This window comes from Felis catus, chromosome B3, assembly GCF_018350175.1.
Source record: "Felis catus isolate Fca126 chromosome B3, F.catus_Fca126_mat1.0, whole genome shotgun sequence".
In the NCBI taxonomy this organism is placed as follows: domain Eukaryota; kingdom Metazoa; phylum Chordata; class Mammalia; order Carnivora; family Felidae; genus Felis; species Felis catus.
Genome location: NC_058373.1, coordinates 37593640 through 37608785, shown reverse-complemented (window position 1 = coordinate 37608785; position 15146 = coordinate 37593640). Strand labels below are relative to the sequence as shown.

Below are 15146 nucleotides of genomic sequence, written 5' to 3'. Positions count from 1 at the left end.
ATCCCAAGCAGGTTCCAGGTTCTGAGCTGTCTCAGAGACCAGCATGGGGCTCAGACTCACAAACTGCAAGATCAGGACCTGAGCCGAGTCAGACGCTTAACCAACTGAGCCATCCAGATGCCTCCACGAAAACACCAGTGTATAGACAACAGACATAATCACACAAAACTGTGAAAGGGAGTTTCACATCCACACTCTCTTTCCATCATACCTTCTTGTGTTGTTTTTGCTGTCCATACTTTATACTAATCCCTTGATTAATGATATTACTAAGTGAATAATGGTAGTATAACTTTATATCTTGAAAATCCATGAGCTCTAAGTATATAAGAAATGAGTATAAGGTCATGAAACTTCCTAGGCATTGCACAACACATGCACATACACATATAAAAATATACATCCAAATGAGTGTTGGCCTTTTCAAAGTAGTCACCTTTTAAGTCATATGGTTTATTCCTGTTACATTGCTCTTGCTCAGACTGGTTTTAGATCTTTGAAAATTAACTTCAGCATTTTCATGTCTATCCTTAGTAAGGGTATCTTATTTATTTATTTTTATTTATTTTTCAGAAGTGGCTTTGGGGTTTGGTAATACCCACAAGCCATTCAGACTTTAGTCAACAAATAATTTACATTTTCAAAAAGCGCAGGGAGCAGAATTTTAAGTCCAAGATAAAATGCAATTCTAGCAAAATGAAGTAGATGTTCTTTTGTTACTTGAAATGATTCTAAACACAATTCCAAAAGAGTTCAAAAATGTTTCCTTGGTGTCTGTGTTTTTTAAATAAATACACAACTTCTCAAGATGTAGAAAAGCAATATAAAATGCCAGAAAGAACCTGGATTAAGTTGCAAGCCTAGAGTCAGGCCCTAGCTTCTCATTAACTGTGTGGAAACTTTTTCAGTGGGGCTCTTGGGTTCTAATCTGTGAAATGGATTGATGCTGTCATGGGTTCATTCCAGCTTCACAGTTCCCTGATACAGCGATTCCACTTCGAAAGTAGTTACAAATATATAGAGAAGATTTCAGGCCTGAGAATGGGCCACATTATGAAGTTGCAAAGTTTTGCTACTATTTTCTTTAAATATGTTATGGCGTATTTGGTAAATTTGATCTTATTACTTTATATCAACCCTGTTCCTGGTGGAATCATTTGGTTTTTACGGGTGAGAATTCCAAGACCAAAATTAAGTGACTGGCCTAGAAACACATGGCAATTTACAAATCAAGCAAAATTGGAAGCTCTCTAAAGATTCGTCTCCCCAATTTCAGACTTTGACCTATAGTGTTGAATTCCCAACCTTGAATCGGCCCTTTCCTACTAATGGTAGCTCTTTATTCCTAACAGTAGATAGAAAGTGAATGAAAAAAACTAATAAATTGATGAAAATAATGGCAAAAATTTCTATTTCATGTGGCCCATTCCCCATATCCTATAACACTGCGTGTGTACTTGTGACTAAAAACTCTACACAACTAAGGGCTGGGAAACAAGAAGGTGTCTCCATCTTACAAGAGGAGAAACCAACAGTCTCCTCTAGTTTTACATCTCTGTCTCAATGAATATTGTCGCACACATGTGAATGTGAATCATGCCCATAGAGCTGAGAACATTCCTAAGAGAAACCACATAATGGTAATGTTTAGTTGTTAAAATTGGACTATTTTATCAGGGATGCAACATTGCCCATTGAAAACGTCCATTCTAAATACAACTCTTAAGGTAATTACAGCAATAGTTTAGTTCCTGCATCCAAGGTTGTGAGCTTTTTATATTTGCTGGGTACAGTTCTGAAATTTAGTGCTTGTCTGTCTTAAGGAGATCTGCCCTGCATGCAAATCTATAACTAGACAAATATTATTTCCTTTCCCAGCTTGCTCTTGGGAGGTTTCCATATCCCCAGGTAAGATTGTTCATTACTGCCGTTTGCCACTGTGACATTCATTCCTATGTATGAAGGTGCAGGGAGCAATTGTGAACATTTGAGCCACATACAAATAAATCTGTCCTGTTAAATTGAAAAGTGATATCTTAAAGGAGTCATTTAGAAGTCTCTATTGATTTTTGATTTTTTTTAAACACCAGATTTTTTTCTCCTCTTTGTTAAAGGTTGAAAGGCATCATCACGCTCTTCCTTTGTGTGACATTGGTGGTGTTTTTCCTTATCCTAGCCCAGTGCCATGTGCTCATACTGAGGTTAGAGGAGAGGCACAGCCTTTTCTTGATATACTGTTTGAGCCTTTAGATCCAATTAAAATTATTTCAATTAAAAGGTTGAGATGAAGGGTGAAATATGTGATCTGGATCATTATTTTTGCTAAGCAAATAGGCCCCCAGCTTTATGTGGGTGTGATTCTGAACACACTGTTTTTTAAAAAATTTGCCTCTTGCTGTCCACACTTGTAAGAAAGCAAACTGTCCGTTATGTTACCGTTACTGATGATCATCTTTATAATTTCTTTAAGATTCTTATTTGGAAGGGTGCTAGCACTTAAACTATAAAGGTGTTTTGTGGTTTGAAAATGAATCCCCCGTGTATGTGGGGGGAAATAAGTGAAATGTCTAGAGGGATGAAAAATGAATGGTTTGACTGTTTTCCTCTGGTTGGTGCTCACTGTTTTTCTGGCATCTTGGTCTGTACAGGCCAAAGCGCCTGGAGGCATGTCTGATTTAAAGGTGGTGTTGGTCTCTGCTCTTTAAGCATCTATTAACTTGCTATTATTATGCAAATAAGTGTTGTATTACACATACTAATTTATGCATGGTTAGATTATGCAGATGCATCACAAACATGGTTATTGAATAATAGGATGGGGCTCATTCACTCTGCCATCTTTATAAGCTGTTTTAAGCGAATTCTCCTGGTACCCATGTGGACATTTAAAGACCCTTCACTTGCTGAAATGTCTCTTTTGTATCCTCTTTCTTTTACTGGTAAAGCCCTCAGATAAGTGGGGGAGACATCGCCTAAGTTATTAGGTTCAAGAGTGTTAGACTCACTTTTCAAATCTGCAGGCTTCTTTGTTTAAACATAATCTTTTCCTTAAAGAGGAAATCTAAAATGTAATCGCTTGGCATGCATGCTAGCATTTAGTCAGATTTTAGTGGATACAGGCTTGCTGCTTAGCTCTAGGTAGCCCATCAAATTAAAATCACATTTTCAGGATTTATAGCTCATTAGAATATTTATCTTGGTAAGCCTCTTATCCTGTCGGTAATTTTTAAACAATTCACTGTTTGGCCAATTTATACAATCCCCTAAAATTCTGTAAATGAAGAGACCTTGTTACAGTATATCTCTCAGAGAAGTCCTAGTAGAAAAACCTGTGAGCCATCTCGTAAAAGTGCCAGAGATTGAGAACGTAGCTATGTTCTTGAGATTCCTAATGTGTCGAGTAATTAACCAGTGAGATTTGGTAAGTGATGAGTGTAAGAAACAGATTGCTGTTGCGTTTAACAAATGAAGCATTTGAATGCTCTGGTCAGATTTGGGAAGAGGCTGTACACCTTTGCAATTCAGTTTTTTTGAAATGTTTAAGTATATGTGTGTGTACTTGATCAGTCAAGTGGAAGCTGGAAAATTCTAATGTGCTGGGCTCCCTTGTTAGCAATAACCTTTATGCCAGAGTCAGAGGGAAAACCGTATTCCGGGAATCGTGATCAAATATTGTCACCGAATTGGGACTTTCATTTGAAATAATAGAAGCAGCTTTGATGCCATCAGGCCTGTTTCCCACGTCTTTCATCAGAAGTTGGTGTGCTTCGTTGCTAGAATCAGCAATGACGTCAGGTGGAGTTGGCATCTATTTCACAGGCTTGGCCCTGGAGACTTCAGACTGGGAAAGGGTGCTGTAGCCACACCATACCTGCCCTTCCCTTTGCCCTCAAAGCACGTGGATAACAATGTTTATTTTCATAGTATTCTGACACTGGATTATGGATAACACCTTCTCTTTGGCCCATAGTATCTCATTTGAACCCCCAGCCACTCCGTGAGATGGTGTCCCCTTAAATTGGGCAAACAGAATGGTTGATATGTGCACTGTTGAATTGCAGCAGGGTTGCAGTAGGCAGGAGTGAATCACAGACATCGGGATTGGGAGGGATCTCAGACATCATCGAATCAAACCTCTGTACCGTATCTCTGGAAAGCAGACATCCACACTCTGCTTGAACACCTCGAGGGATAGGAAACTCCTTACTTTATAAGCAGCCATCCAGTCAAAGCAGTGTTCTGTTTACCAAGCCGAGGACTAACTGCTTCATCCTAATAGTTGGCCACTGATCTGGTCCTTGAACACATGAAAACCTTTCATATATCCTCGTGATCACATAGTTTGGCATCCCTTCTGTCAGGGCCAGAGACGGTACCAGGACATCACTACTCTGAACGCAAAGTCGGATCAGGGCATCAAATCCGAGCTCGTCACTAGTGGCAAGTTGAGAAGATGGGCCTGTTGGAGAGACCTCTGGACCAAAAAATGAGAATTAGAACCCAGCTCCACCACAAACTGTAGTCACCACAGGCCTTAATTCTTGCTTTGTGACTCCTTGGGGCTTCATTTTCCTAACTCTAGGATGAGGATCCTGATACTTGTCTTTTCTATCTGATGAGAGCAAGTATGCAGATGTAATGGGCTTATGGATTAGGAAACCACTCGGAGAAGTACAGAGGGCCATCCCACCATCCCTGATGTTGGGCTGTAGCACACAATGGAATTTCTAATAGTCAACCAAAGGTCGCGAAAGGATGTGCTCGGCAACTGCCAGCCACAACTGGAGCAGAGCGTAAAATGAGTAGAGAGGAAAGCGGAGAGGAGAGTCTAGCTTTGAGACTTCTACCAACCTGGCCTCAGTACTGCTTGCTGACAGTGTCGTTAGCATTGCCTCTTCCTGCCGGTGACACCGTGTGTGTTTCCAGTGGGGATGCAGATGAGGGAAGGGTGTCAGGAAGACATTAGGGAGACTCTCTGGCCTGGGACCAACATAAACATTAAAGGACTGGATTTTTGTTGAGATCATTATTCTGTATAGACTTCATTGTTTTGTGCTTGAGTTTTTATCTGTTATTTGGAAGCACTCTCTAGTTTCGTTTCCTTTAGGCCTTTAAGTTGGAGAGCCTCATTGGCATGCAGTTTAGGACTCTACAGAAAAAAAGTTTAGGAGCCACTCTAAATGCTCAGGCGTGTTAATGTTACTACACCTTATAATAGGAAGAACAACGATGTCGTGGATTCACGTAACTCTTTTCTGCCATCGAGCTCCAGGTCACTTCCTGTTATCTGACTCGGGCTGTCCATCCCACCTACAGGGGCTGTTCTTCCCAACCTCCAGGGGAGCAGACTGAGGCGTGGCGAGGTGAGGCACCTTGCCTCAGGGATGAATGGGTATAGTCAGATAGATGTAGGACTTACAGACAACTAAACCAAATGAGTGGGCTCTGTGTACTCCGAATTTGGTTGGCTGTTGATACTACTCTTCTTCCCGCTGAGCCCCTCCAAGTCCTTTTCCTGATTTGCCTTCTGCACCGTAGGAGGCCTCGTGTGTAGGTGAGAAATGCTGCACGTCGGGGGCCATGCCGTGGTAGATGATGACAAGACCATTCCCTAGAGGCCTTTCGCTTTTCTTACCATGTGATTAGCAGAGTCACAGCAGGATCCAGAGGGCTCCAGAGCTCTCCCTGACCCCAGTGCCATTAAATTCTGGGTGCCTGTGAAGCAACGGGATCATGAAAAATTGTGTTTTTAAACATCTCACAAACGTAGCATATCCATTTCTTGAACGCTTTAGCATTAATAGTAGTCTGGAAAGATGTGCAGGTCTGGACAAGGACTGGAGCTGTGTAGAGCTAATCGTGTAGATCCAAATTCAGTTGACTTAAAAAACATCATGGTGGGCAATGGTTTGTTTAATGACACCATAATTGAGGAGAACTGAAAAAGATTGCCTGCTAAAAATTGTCACCCTTCATTCAAACTTTACAGTAGTGCCCTGCATTGAGACGATAGTAAATCCATTAAGGAGACTTCTCAGGAGGGTGTTCTAGCTCTGACATTTTGGAGATTTGGTAAGCAGGATGCCACAGGAAATTGAAGAAAATACAGATACAAATGTATTTAAAGTACTTTTGTATGTATAAAAATGTTGTTGTTCTTTTGGCTACAATTCCTGATCTTGGTTAATAAATTACATCAAAATGACCTGAAGTTAAAAAAAGGAAAAAAATCTGAGCAAATAGTGCCCCTGGTATTGTAAAGCTTTGAATGTTTTCACACCCCATTAATTTATTACTTCTCTTTCTTCATCTTTAAATTTCATTTTTTTTTTCAAAAATTCCGACTCCCCGCTGCTGCAGTGATTTTCATCTTGTTGTTAATTTTCCCTGCTCCATATGGAGCTCCAGACATTTCACCTGGAGGCTGTACTAGATTTTGTTGTAGTGATCGTACTTCCGGAGGCCAAAACTGTCATTTAGGGTTCCTGGTGCATCTGTCTGCGCCAGGCTTTTCACTGGCATGGGAGAGTGTGAATAACAAATTGGATGCACCTGAGATTCAGATGATTAGTGTGTTTTGTGAATCTCCACGACTTGTAAGCAGATAGCTCTGGGGGGGGTGGGAGGGCTAAACAGCGACTGTGGGTGAATCTGTACTCACACCTTACATTTGGGGCTTTGCAAGGGAAGTGCAAACATCCCAGGCAGTCTGAGTGCAGAGAGAGTAACAAATATTTCATCCTGCCTTGTCATTGATTAGAAAAGAGCCTTTAATTTCATTTCACCCCATGTTGTGATTAATTTGCATTCTTTGTCAGAAGTTAATGGAGTTTTTTATGGTTCACTCTGAAATCCTTGAAGACATCAGACTTGATCTGATGTTTATACAACCGCCAGCGGAATTTTTTCGTTTGATTGATGGCAAGCTTGATGTTATTCCAAACGGCTTTTTAAGCTGTTTTTAAGAATTATTTGAATAAAATGCAAGCAAGATATTGTTGTAACGATCAAGATTATCTGTTAAAAATCTGTTTCAAATAAAGAAGATGATAAGTAGTAAAAAGGATCAAAAACATAAGAGATAAAGTGAATAGCGACGTTATTTGTTAAAAATACATAAGAATGGCATTCAGATAAATTATTGCAATATATAGAGATCATTTTTCTTGAAAAAAAAAATATATATCATCATCTGGCCAGATAGAATAATTAAGGCAAAGGTAGAAGGAAAATCTAGATCTTTGGGATTAAAAACCTTTACTACCAATTGGCTAATTCTCATTTATTCTGCCAGCTTTTACCACCAATGTACGAAATAGAGATCTACTGTTCTTAACTCAAGGAGACAGGGTCTGTCAGGCCTGTTAGCTGAACAAAATGATGACATATTACTTGTCTCAATAAAGAGACATTCTTAAATCCCAGTACAAGTTAAACATAAGTGGATGATAGAGGATTTTAAGTGAAAGACATGCATTCTTAATAGTATAACGACTGGCTTTTTTCATAGGATAGTACAGAAATGAAATGCCCTGTTTTTAAAAGCAGTATATACCCTGGTTGTTTGTGTGGGTGAAAGGAACGTGTGTGTTTTTATCCCGTATACACTACATATCAAAGTATGAGGGGAGCTGTAGGTGGCGTTTGCTCAGAACCCCCTGCTACTAACCAAGGAAATATGTTGTGCAAATGCTTTTTGATTACTAATACCATTTGTTTGATTTGGGGGCTTTGCCTTGCTTCAGCAGATTCTTGCTTTGCTGTGATTGCTGCTAGTGAAACTTGCTCATAGGTCAAAAAGCTACTTATCTGAGCACTTTCATTTAAAACAGATTAATTTATTTGCTGTATCTGAAAGTTTGCTAAATAATTGGGTGGTTTTAATTGAAGTTACTGCTTTCTGATCCTTGTATTAACATGATCTAAGGTCCTTTTTATTATATGCAATCCATATTATTGACCAAATTTGCCCTGTTTTCATTTAAATGTAAGCAGCTTGTCAAGGAGAAAATATTTTGTTTAACTTGGCTTGGAAACCTGCTATTTTAATGTGTTTTTTTTTTCAATTGACAGACTGTCTTTTAAGCATTCATTTATTCTGTAGTAATAAATTGTGCTCTCGATAGAGCATTTGTCTCATAATGGAGTAGAAAGCGTATGTTCTTAAAACTATTTTAAAATATTAAACACTTTTCAAAAGATAATGCTGGAATTCTGAGTTTTATACCTAATTTTATTCATGTTTTAAAAGCCTTTTACTATGCTATTACTAATCCTAATTTTGATAATTGAATGTTGTTTTATATTCAATGTTAAATTCAGACCATCGATTTTATTATCTTATTTATGTACTAATGTACTGATCATGACTAGAACAATGTAGAATTGCAAAATAATACCTAGAAAGTTGACCTTTTTTGAAAAAAAGGGATTTGGAGTTTATCCCTTGTTACATGAACTTTTTGAAGTTTAGAACATCAAGGGTTCTATAAAATCATAAATATCCATTTTTTTGTGTGAGGTCTGTAGTCAAAGAACAAAAAAACAAACAATGGGTAATTACCCCAGACTTCAAGTACTCACCTTTAGTTGGCAAGAGTCCAAAAGCAATGTGTGTGCATTTTTTTGCTAAACAGGTTTCTAGCCTACGTGTTTTAATTCATTATTTTCATTCTTTTTTTTTTTAATTTTTTTTTCAACGTTTATTTATTTTTGGGACAGAGAGAGACAGAGCATGAACGGGGGAGGGGCAGAGAGAGAGGGAGACACAGAATCGGAAACAGGCTCCAGGCTCTGAGCCATCAGCCCAGAGCCCGACGCGGGACTCGAACTCACGGACCGCGAGATCGTGACCTCGCTGAAGTCGGACGCTTAACCGACTGCACCACCCAGGCGCCCCATCATTATTTTCATTCTTGTTATTTAGGATATAGATATTTAAAATAGAGCGTTACTTAAAGCCATACAAAGTCCGATTTCGTGTTCCACAAAAGGCAGAGGTGAAATCTAAGTGATAGGAAGATGCTCCCTTACATGCATATGCTGCTTCCCAGGAATTTTGAAAGTGGCCATGCCAGATTCTTCTCCCATTATCTATCTCATGCTTATCAAGACATCTCCCAATGTTCTTGGCTTAGCCTATTGCAAAGATAGGAAGTAGGTTCCTAGTGTGTCTTTAAAATAGAGCAGAAATGGAATAGAGAGAATGCCCAAAGAGTGGGTAGCCTAGAAACATGACATTTTTCCCTAAAGATAAATTACTTGTTAATACCTTGATTGAAGTATATGCAGTTAGCCAGCTAGGCTGGTGAACCCTGGCTTTTTTGAAACACTAACCCCATGTTGGTTTGATTTTTATAGCACCTTCTAAACTACTCTATGACATAGATCTCAATTCAATTCAACATATATTTGTCACCAAGCACCTACTCTGCCCTGGCACTGTGCTACACGCCGGAAGTCCAGCAAGGAAACAGATGTGGTCCCTGCTCTCAAAGAGTCTAGTCTAGTGGAGAGAAAAATATAAAACAAACAAATGACAGTTGATGCAAAAGGAACCAGACAGGAGGTGGTGTGTTCTGCCCTCCAGAAGAAGAGGTCAGTTCAGTTCAGAAAGCTGTGAAGGCTTCACGGAGAAGGTGATGCCTGAGCTGAGGCTGTGAGGCTAAAAAGAAGGGAAAGAACTTTCCAGACATTCTCATCAGCAGGAGATTCATCCGGTAAAAGATAAAGGTCTAAAGCAGCATGTTGTATGCAGTATCCTTCTAGTACTTTAATTCACTAGGGTACTACTACTACTGTTACTCTCATTTCCCTACCTGTTTAGGAATTTCCCTGGGTAATTTTCAAAGCAGCACTGGGAGGGCAGTAAGAGACAGGAGGGCAGAGTGGGGGAGAAGAGAGGGTGTGTGTCAGGACAGAGATGGCAAGTGCAGCAGAAACCAGGTAATGAAACTGGGATTGAGAATTTCATGAATCCCTCTGAGATGACTGGGAGCCAGCCTGAGGTTGGAAATCATTACGTTTTAAGATCTCTGCCCCTGAGGTCAGCTGGCACATGCCTCTGAGGGCCTTGGCACATCATAGGACGTTTTCTAGGGAGGGGGGGTTGTCATGATCAGATGAGCTAATGCCTAAGAGGACACTTTGAAAAATATAAGAAGGTAAACAAGAGCTAGGTAATATTAGTATTATTTATATTTCTGGGAAGTACTTTAGGGATTTACCTATGTAACTCTGAAAATATATGACCGTGTCTCACGTCTCACACCAGGTAGGACTAAAATGAATTACTTTTCTGATCCCACAAGAGCCTTCCTTTACAGTCTTTCTTTTTTGAGTTATAATTTATCATTCACGATCACAATCATAATATATAGAACTATATACAGAACCCAGTGATTGTTATGTCAGTAACTAGGGACCCTGATTCTTCTATGATTTTTAAATAATCAGCTTAGCCCAGAAATAGAATTGAAGTTTGAAGTAAGGAACCGAGCGTCCAGTCTGGCTTTCAGGTGGCAACTTTGCCATCTCCCCTCCCTCTTGGGCTCTGTGGTCTGAGAGCCCTTCTACTTTTCCCCCTTTGGTTTCTCTGAGTGCTGTCTGCTACTTCGTGGGATCATAGAATTTCAGAAGGTGACGAGATCTTACAGTGACCTGTTCCAACTCTTTCACTTTATAAAGGAGGAGATGAGATTCCAATAGCCATTCAGTGACTCACTCAGGATGAGCAGGTGTTTGACAACTTACCGGGTCAGACTGGTTCCCACTCTAGAGGGATGGTGCAGGGAGAAAGACACCCAGAGGCTTTGAGCCCAAGTGGCCATTTTTATGGTACACGACCATCCACTCAAGTGCTGCATTTAACTGGTGTGTCTGCAGAGATAGAAATTACTGTCCCAGGATGCTACATGTCTACCAGGTAATTGCTGATGGGTACAGATCCCTCAGGGGAAAGTGGTCCTCAATAGCAGTAATACCAACAGCAACAAAGACATCAACTTTTATCATATACCAGTGTTTTACTTATACTATTCAGTATAGAAAACTTGGGTAGATTTGAGGCTCGAGATTCATTGGCATCTAACTTAAAAAGGAGGCGGACGTGGCCAGGTTTTGTTTGAGCACAGATTACTTTTCAGATGTTTTAACAGTTCTGGATTAATGCCTGGGGGGCTTGGGAATTCTTCCTCAACTAAAATGTTAATGATGCTAAGAACCCGACCCTCTTTAGTGCCAATAAAGTGGACAAGCTAAGTTCATTGAAAAATCAATGTGTTGCCTAAAAGGAGCAAAGAGCTGATTCGATTTAGGATTGGAGATTGCCCAGGACACCCCAGGTGGAAAGAGGGTCCCAAGGGCTGCTAGGAGCTAGGAAAGGAGGCAGTTATCTGTTTATGTCTACAGCCAGGGTGTCAGCTCCAAGGAATTGTGGGAAACTGAGGCAACCAATTAGAACCAAGCGTGGACTCTGTTATGCCATACCCTGTCAAAATCTACAGATACTGACCGCCATGCAGAGAGGGAAAGAAAAGCTGGAGAACACGCTAGTCTTAGGAGGAAAGGAGGTCAGAGGAGGAAAGAAAGACCAAAATGGCTAATGAAGCTTGTCTTGTTTTCTGTTCAGAAACAGGTTGCAAAGAGCACTATTCAGGGCATGGGGAGACCTTGACCGTAGTCCTAGTTCTAGTTGGGCAAAATACAGTAAACAAAAGAAACTTTTCCAGTGAGAGGCCTTCCTCCACCCCTTTGCCTCCATAGCCAGGCAGCTGCAAATGCTCGATGACTAGGGGCAGAGAGGACCAGGAAGCAGCAAGTGAGGCACCCATCAAGTGACAAGTTAAATCATTGTCAGAATGAGGTTTCTGGGAGGCATCTGGGTGAGTCAGTTGGTTAAGCATCTGATGCTTGATTTTGGCTCAGGTCGTGATCTCACGGTTTGTGGGATCGAGCACCACATCGGACTCTGCACTGACAACTCAGAGCCTGCTTGGGATTCTCTTTCTCTGTCTCTCTCTGCTCCTCCCCTGCTTACTCTCTCTCTCTCTACCTCTCAAAAAAGAATATGGTTTCTGTCCCCCTTCCCCCCATTCTACACACACAGAGCTAACCTGAGTTCTGTTCCTGGCTTTTCTGCTAGTTGTTTGACCTTAGTTCTTTTCAGACCTCAGTTACTTCATCTGGAAAATGATAGAGGTGTCCTAGGTCAGTGATTTGCAGAATTGCATGGAAAGACAGGGCATAAAATAGATGGGAATTCACTCCCAGACACCTACATACATGCATGCACACACAAATACCAGGCAGTTCTGTTTTTGTCTGTTAATTTTTGTTAATGTGTCTAAGTAATACCTTACATGAACCTTGAGTTATTTGGTAACCAGTGTCTGAAAAATGCTGAACTAGATACTTCTGTGGTCTCCTTTCATCTTGTATGAGCAATTTTCCCCTCTTGTCCACACCTTCAGCTACCTTTCTCATCACCATCTCCCAAGTACACTCTTGGACTTTATTGAACTGGATTTCACCCAAATCAAACTATGAGAGGTGTGAATCACATCTCTGAAACAGGAATCAAACTTTTTGTTTAGTTCATTCTAAATTTTTTTTTTGTTTAAGTGTATTGATTTATTTTGAGACAGACAGAAACAGCCCAAGTGGAGGAGGGGCAGAGAGAGAGGTAGACAGAGAATTCCAAGCAGGCTCCGCACCATCAGCACAGAGGCAGACATGGGGCTCAAACTCACGAAACTGTGAGATCATGACCTGAGCCGAAATCAAAAGTCAGACACTTCACCGACTGAGCCACCCAGGTGCCCCGTTTAGTTCATTCTAGATCCATGACTTCTTTTCTTTAAATCCTGTTTTGAATCTCATTTACAGCCAAACCAGTAAGACACATGTTAATTAATATGGTTATGTGTGACTATATTTCAAGATTCTTTCCTTTCTAATGCCAAATAATGCAGGGGGCACCTGAGTGGCTCAGTCAGTTGAGTGTCCGACTTTGGCTCAGGTCACGATCTAATGCGAAATAAAGCATGTATTAGCTACAGTTGCAGTTTATCTCAAAATCTCAGCAGGCCAAACAATGTTGTCAAATGGCCTCATGGTAAAAAAAAAAAAAAGGCAGCAATATATAGAGTCTTAGCCCACAAAGAAAGCATTCTGTGAAATGCCTGAAAACATCCCTTTTTGGGGGACACTGTCTTAGAAATCTACAGCACCTTGAATCTAGCAAATTGTATTTTATCCAAAAATTAAGTGGCGTTTTAAGGAGAATGCAAACCCTGTGATTTAAGTCTTAGCTCTGTCACTAATTTTCAGGGACCTTAAAGAAGTCACTCATTTTTGTGGACCAGCACTTGCAGCTTATCCATCCACTGGATCCTAGACTCCAGTACAGTGCCTGGCGTAGAGTAAGTTCTTGATAAAGATACATGAACTGGGGTGCCTGGGTGTCTCGGTCGGTGAAGTGTTCAGCTCTTGATTTCAACTCAGGTCATGATCTCACGGTTTGCTGTCAGTACAGAGCCTACTTGGGATCCTGTCTCTCCCTCTCTCTCTCTCTGCCACTGTCCCACTCATGCTCCCTCTTTCTGTCTTTCTAAAAATAAGTAAACTTAAAAAAAAAAAAAGGATGTGAATCAATGAATTAGTGATTTAGCCTGACTTCACTTTTTTTACATGTTGACCTAACAGATTTTAGAATCAGAAAGAACTAAGAATCAATACACATTTTTAAGCTTTCAGTTTGTAATTTTGTCCCCTTTTCTTCTGTGTCCATATTTCCCCTCTGTCCTGCCAGCATTAATACCTGAAGGATCAAAGCTTCCAAAGAGATGTGATAGTTGTCTTAAGATACTTGAGGGTTCTCATGTAAGAAAAGACGTGGATTTGCACTGTCAGGAAAGTAGAGCTGGAACAAGAGAGAGAATAGACAGTCAGAAGACATAAAGTCCCCATCACTGTATGCATCCAGACAGAAGCCCTGTGAGCCAGGAGTGTAGTGAAGGAGGGATTCAGGGATCACACAGAGGTGGGTCAGATTAAAAAACCTTTAAGATTCTTTCAGACCCCGAGAGTCTGTGATTCTACTTGAGTGTTGGACAGGCCTCTCCTCAACCAAACACAAGGCTAATGTATTTCCTGTCTGATGCAGGGGAGAGGCAACAGGTAGAAACTTCCATCAGACTTGTCTAGATTCTGTAATTGCTTTAATCGTGTACTCATTTTGACTCTCGAATACCTTGTCAGTATGAAACCCAAATGGAAGAGTACAGGAAAGAAGTAATTCTTTTTCAGCCCAAGAATTATACACGTCTGTTCCTCTCCACTGAGCCAACTGTGTGATATGGCTATCTTTCAAAAGCTGAAGGCACTTGTAGCTGCCAGGAGTTTCTCCTCCTGAATAGCGTATAATGTCCAGGACAAGGCAACTGAGCCAGTCTTTCCGAGGCATGTGTTCAGGTGTGGGTGTCACACTTTAAGAGGAACACATGCACATGGCACCACATTCCGAGAAACGTGGTCACAGTGGTGGAGAATGTGAAACCATGTTCACCTCCGCCAGGCAGCTTTATGGTGCAGGTAACAGAACACCCAACTCAGGTTGCCTCAACCACAAGGGGACTTAATTGAAATCCATGGCCAAAAAGCCAAGTATCCCTGGGTTTTTTGGTAGAACTGGATTCAACAGGTCACTTTTGGCTCTGTTTCTGGTAGGCTTCTTCCTTCACAGACCAAGAATGGCTTTTGGGGTTCCCGGGCCACCTGCTTCCCAGTTAGAAAGGAATAACAAGCCTCTCTTCCCCACAGGCAGCAAGAGGCCATAGGCTTCAGTTTGATTGGATCAGTTAACTTCCCCAAGCCCAGGGGACTTAGCTGTTGCGGACTAGTTTAAGCCTGAACCACATGTCCTGCCCATAAAGCTGGCGATGAAGTAGGTGAGGATGTGAAGTACATGGGCTATTTAAGGCTAGGGGAATGTTATCAGAGTGTCATTACTAATAGAAGGGGGACGAACAGAGGGCAATCAATCATAGCAGATGATCTCAAGGAGAAAACAGGATGCTCACTCGGGAAAGAAAACTTCGTGAAGAAACAGCCATCTTCAAATATGTGAGTTGCTGCCACTAAATCAC

At 40.9% G+C, this 15146-nt stretch overlaps 1 protein-coding gene across 7 annotated transcripts in view; it reads left to right on the top strand.

Moving 5' to 3' along the window:
* The window catches only part of MAP2K5 (mitogen-activated protein kinase kinase 5), a 277702-nt gene that overhangs the window by 189788 nt on the left and 72768 nt on the right, over window positions 1-15146 (top strand). For 4 of the 7 annotated variants that reach the window (XM_019832174.3, XM_019832176.3, XM_045060701.1 and 1 more), the window contains exon 17: window positions 1879-1908. The exons of the other annotated variants lie outside the window; for them this stretch is intronic. In XM_019832174.3, coding sequence (XP_019687733.1) covers window positions 1879-1908 — 30 coding nt within the window. The remainder of the gene's footprint in view (window positions 1-1878; window positions 1909-15146) is intronic. 7 annotated transcript variants of the gene reach the window in all.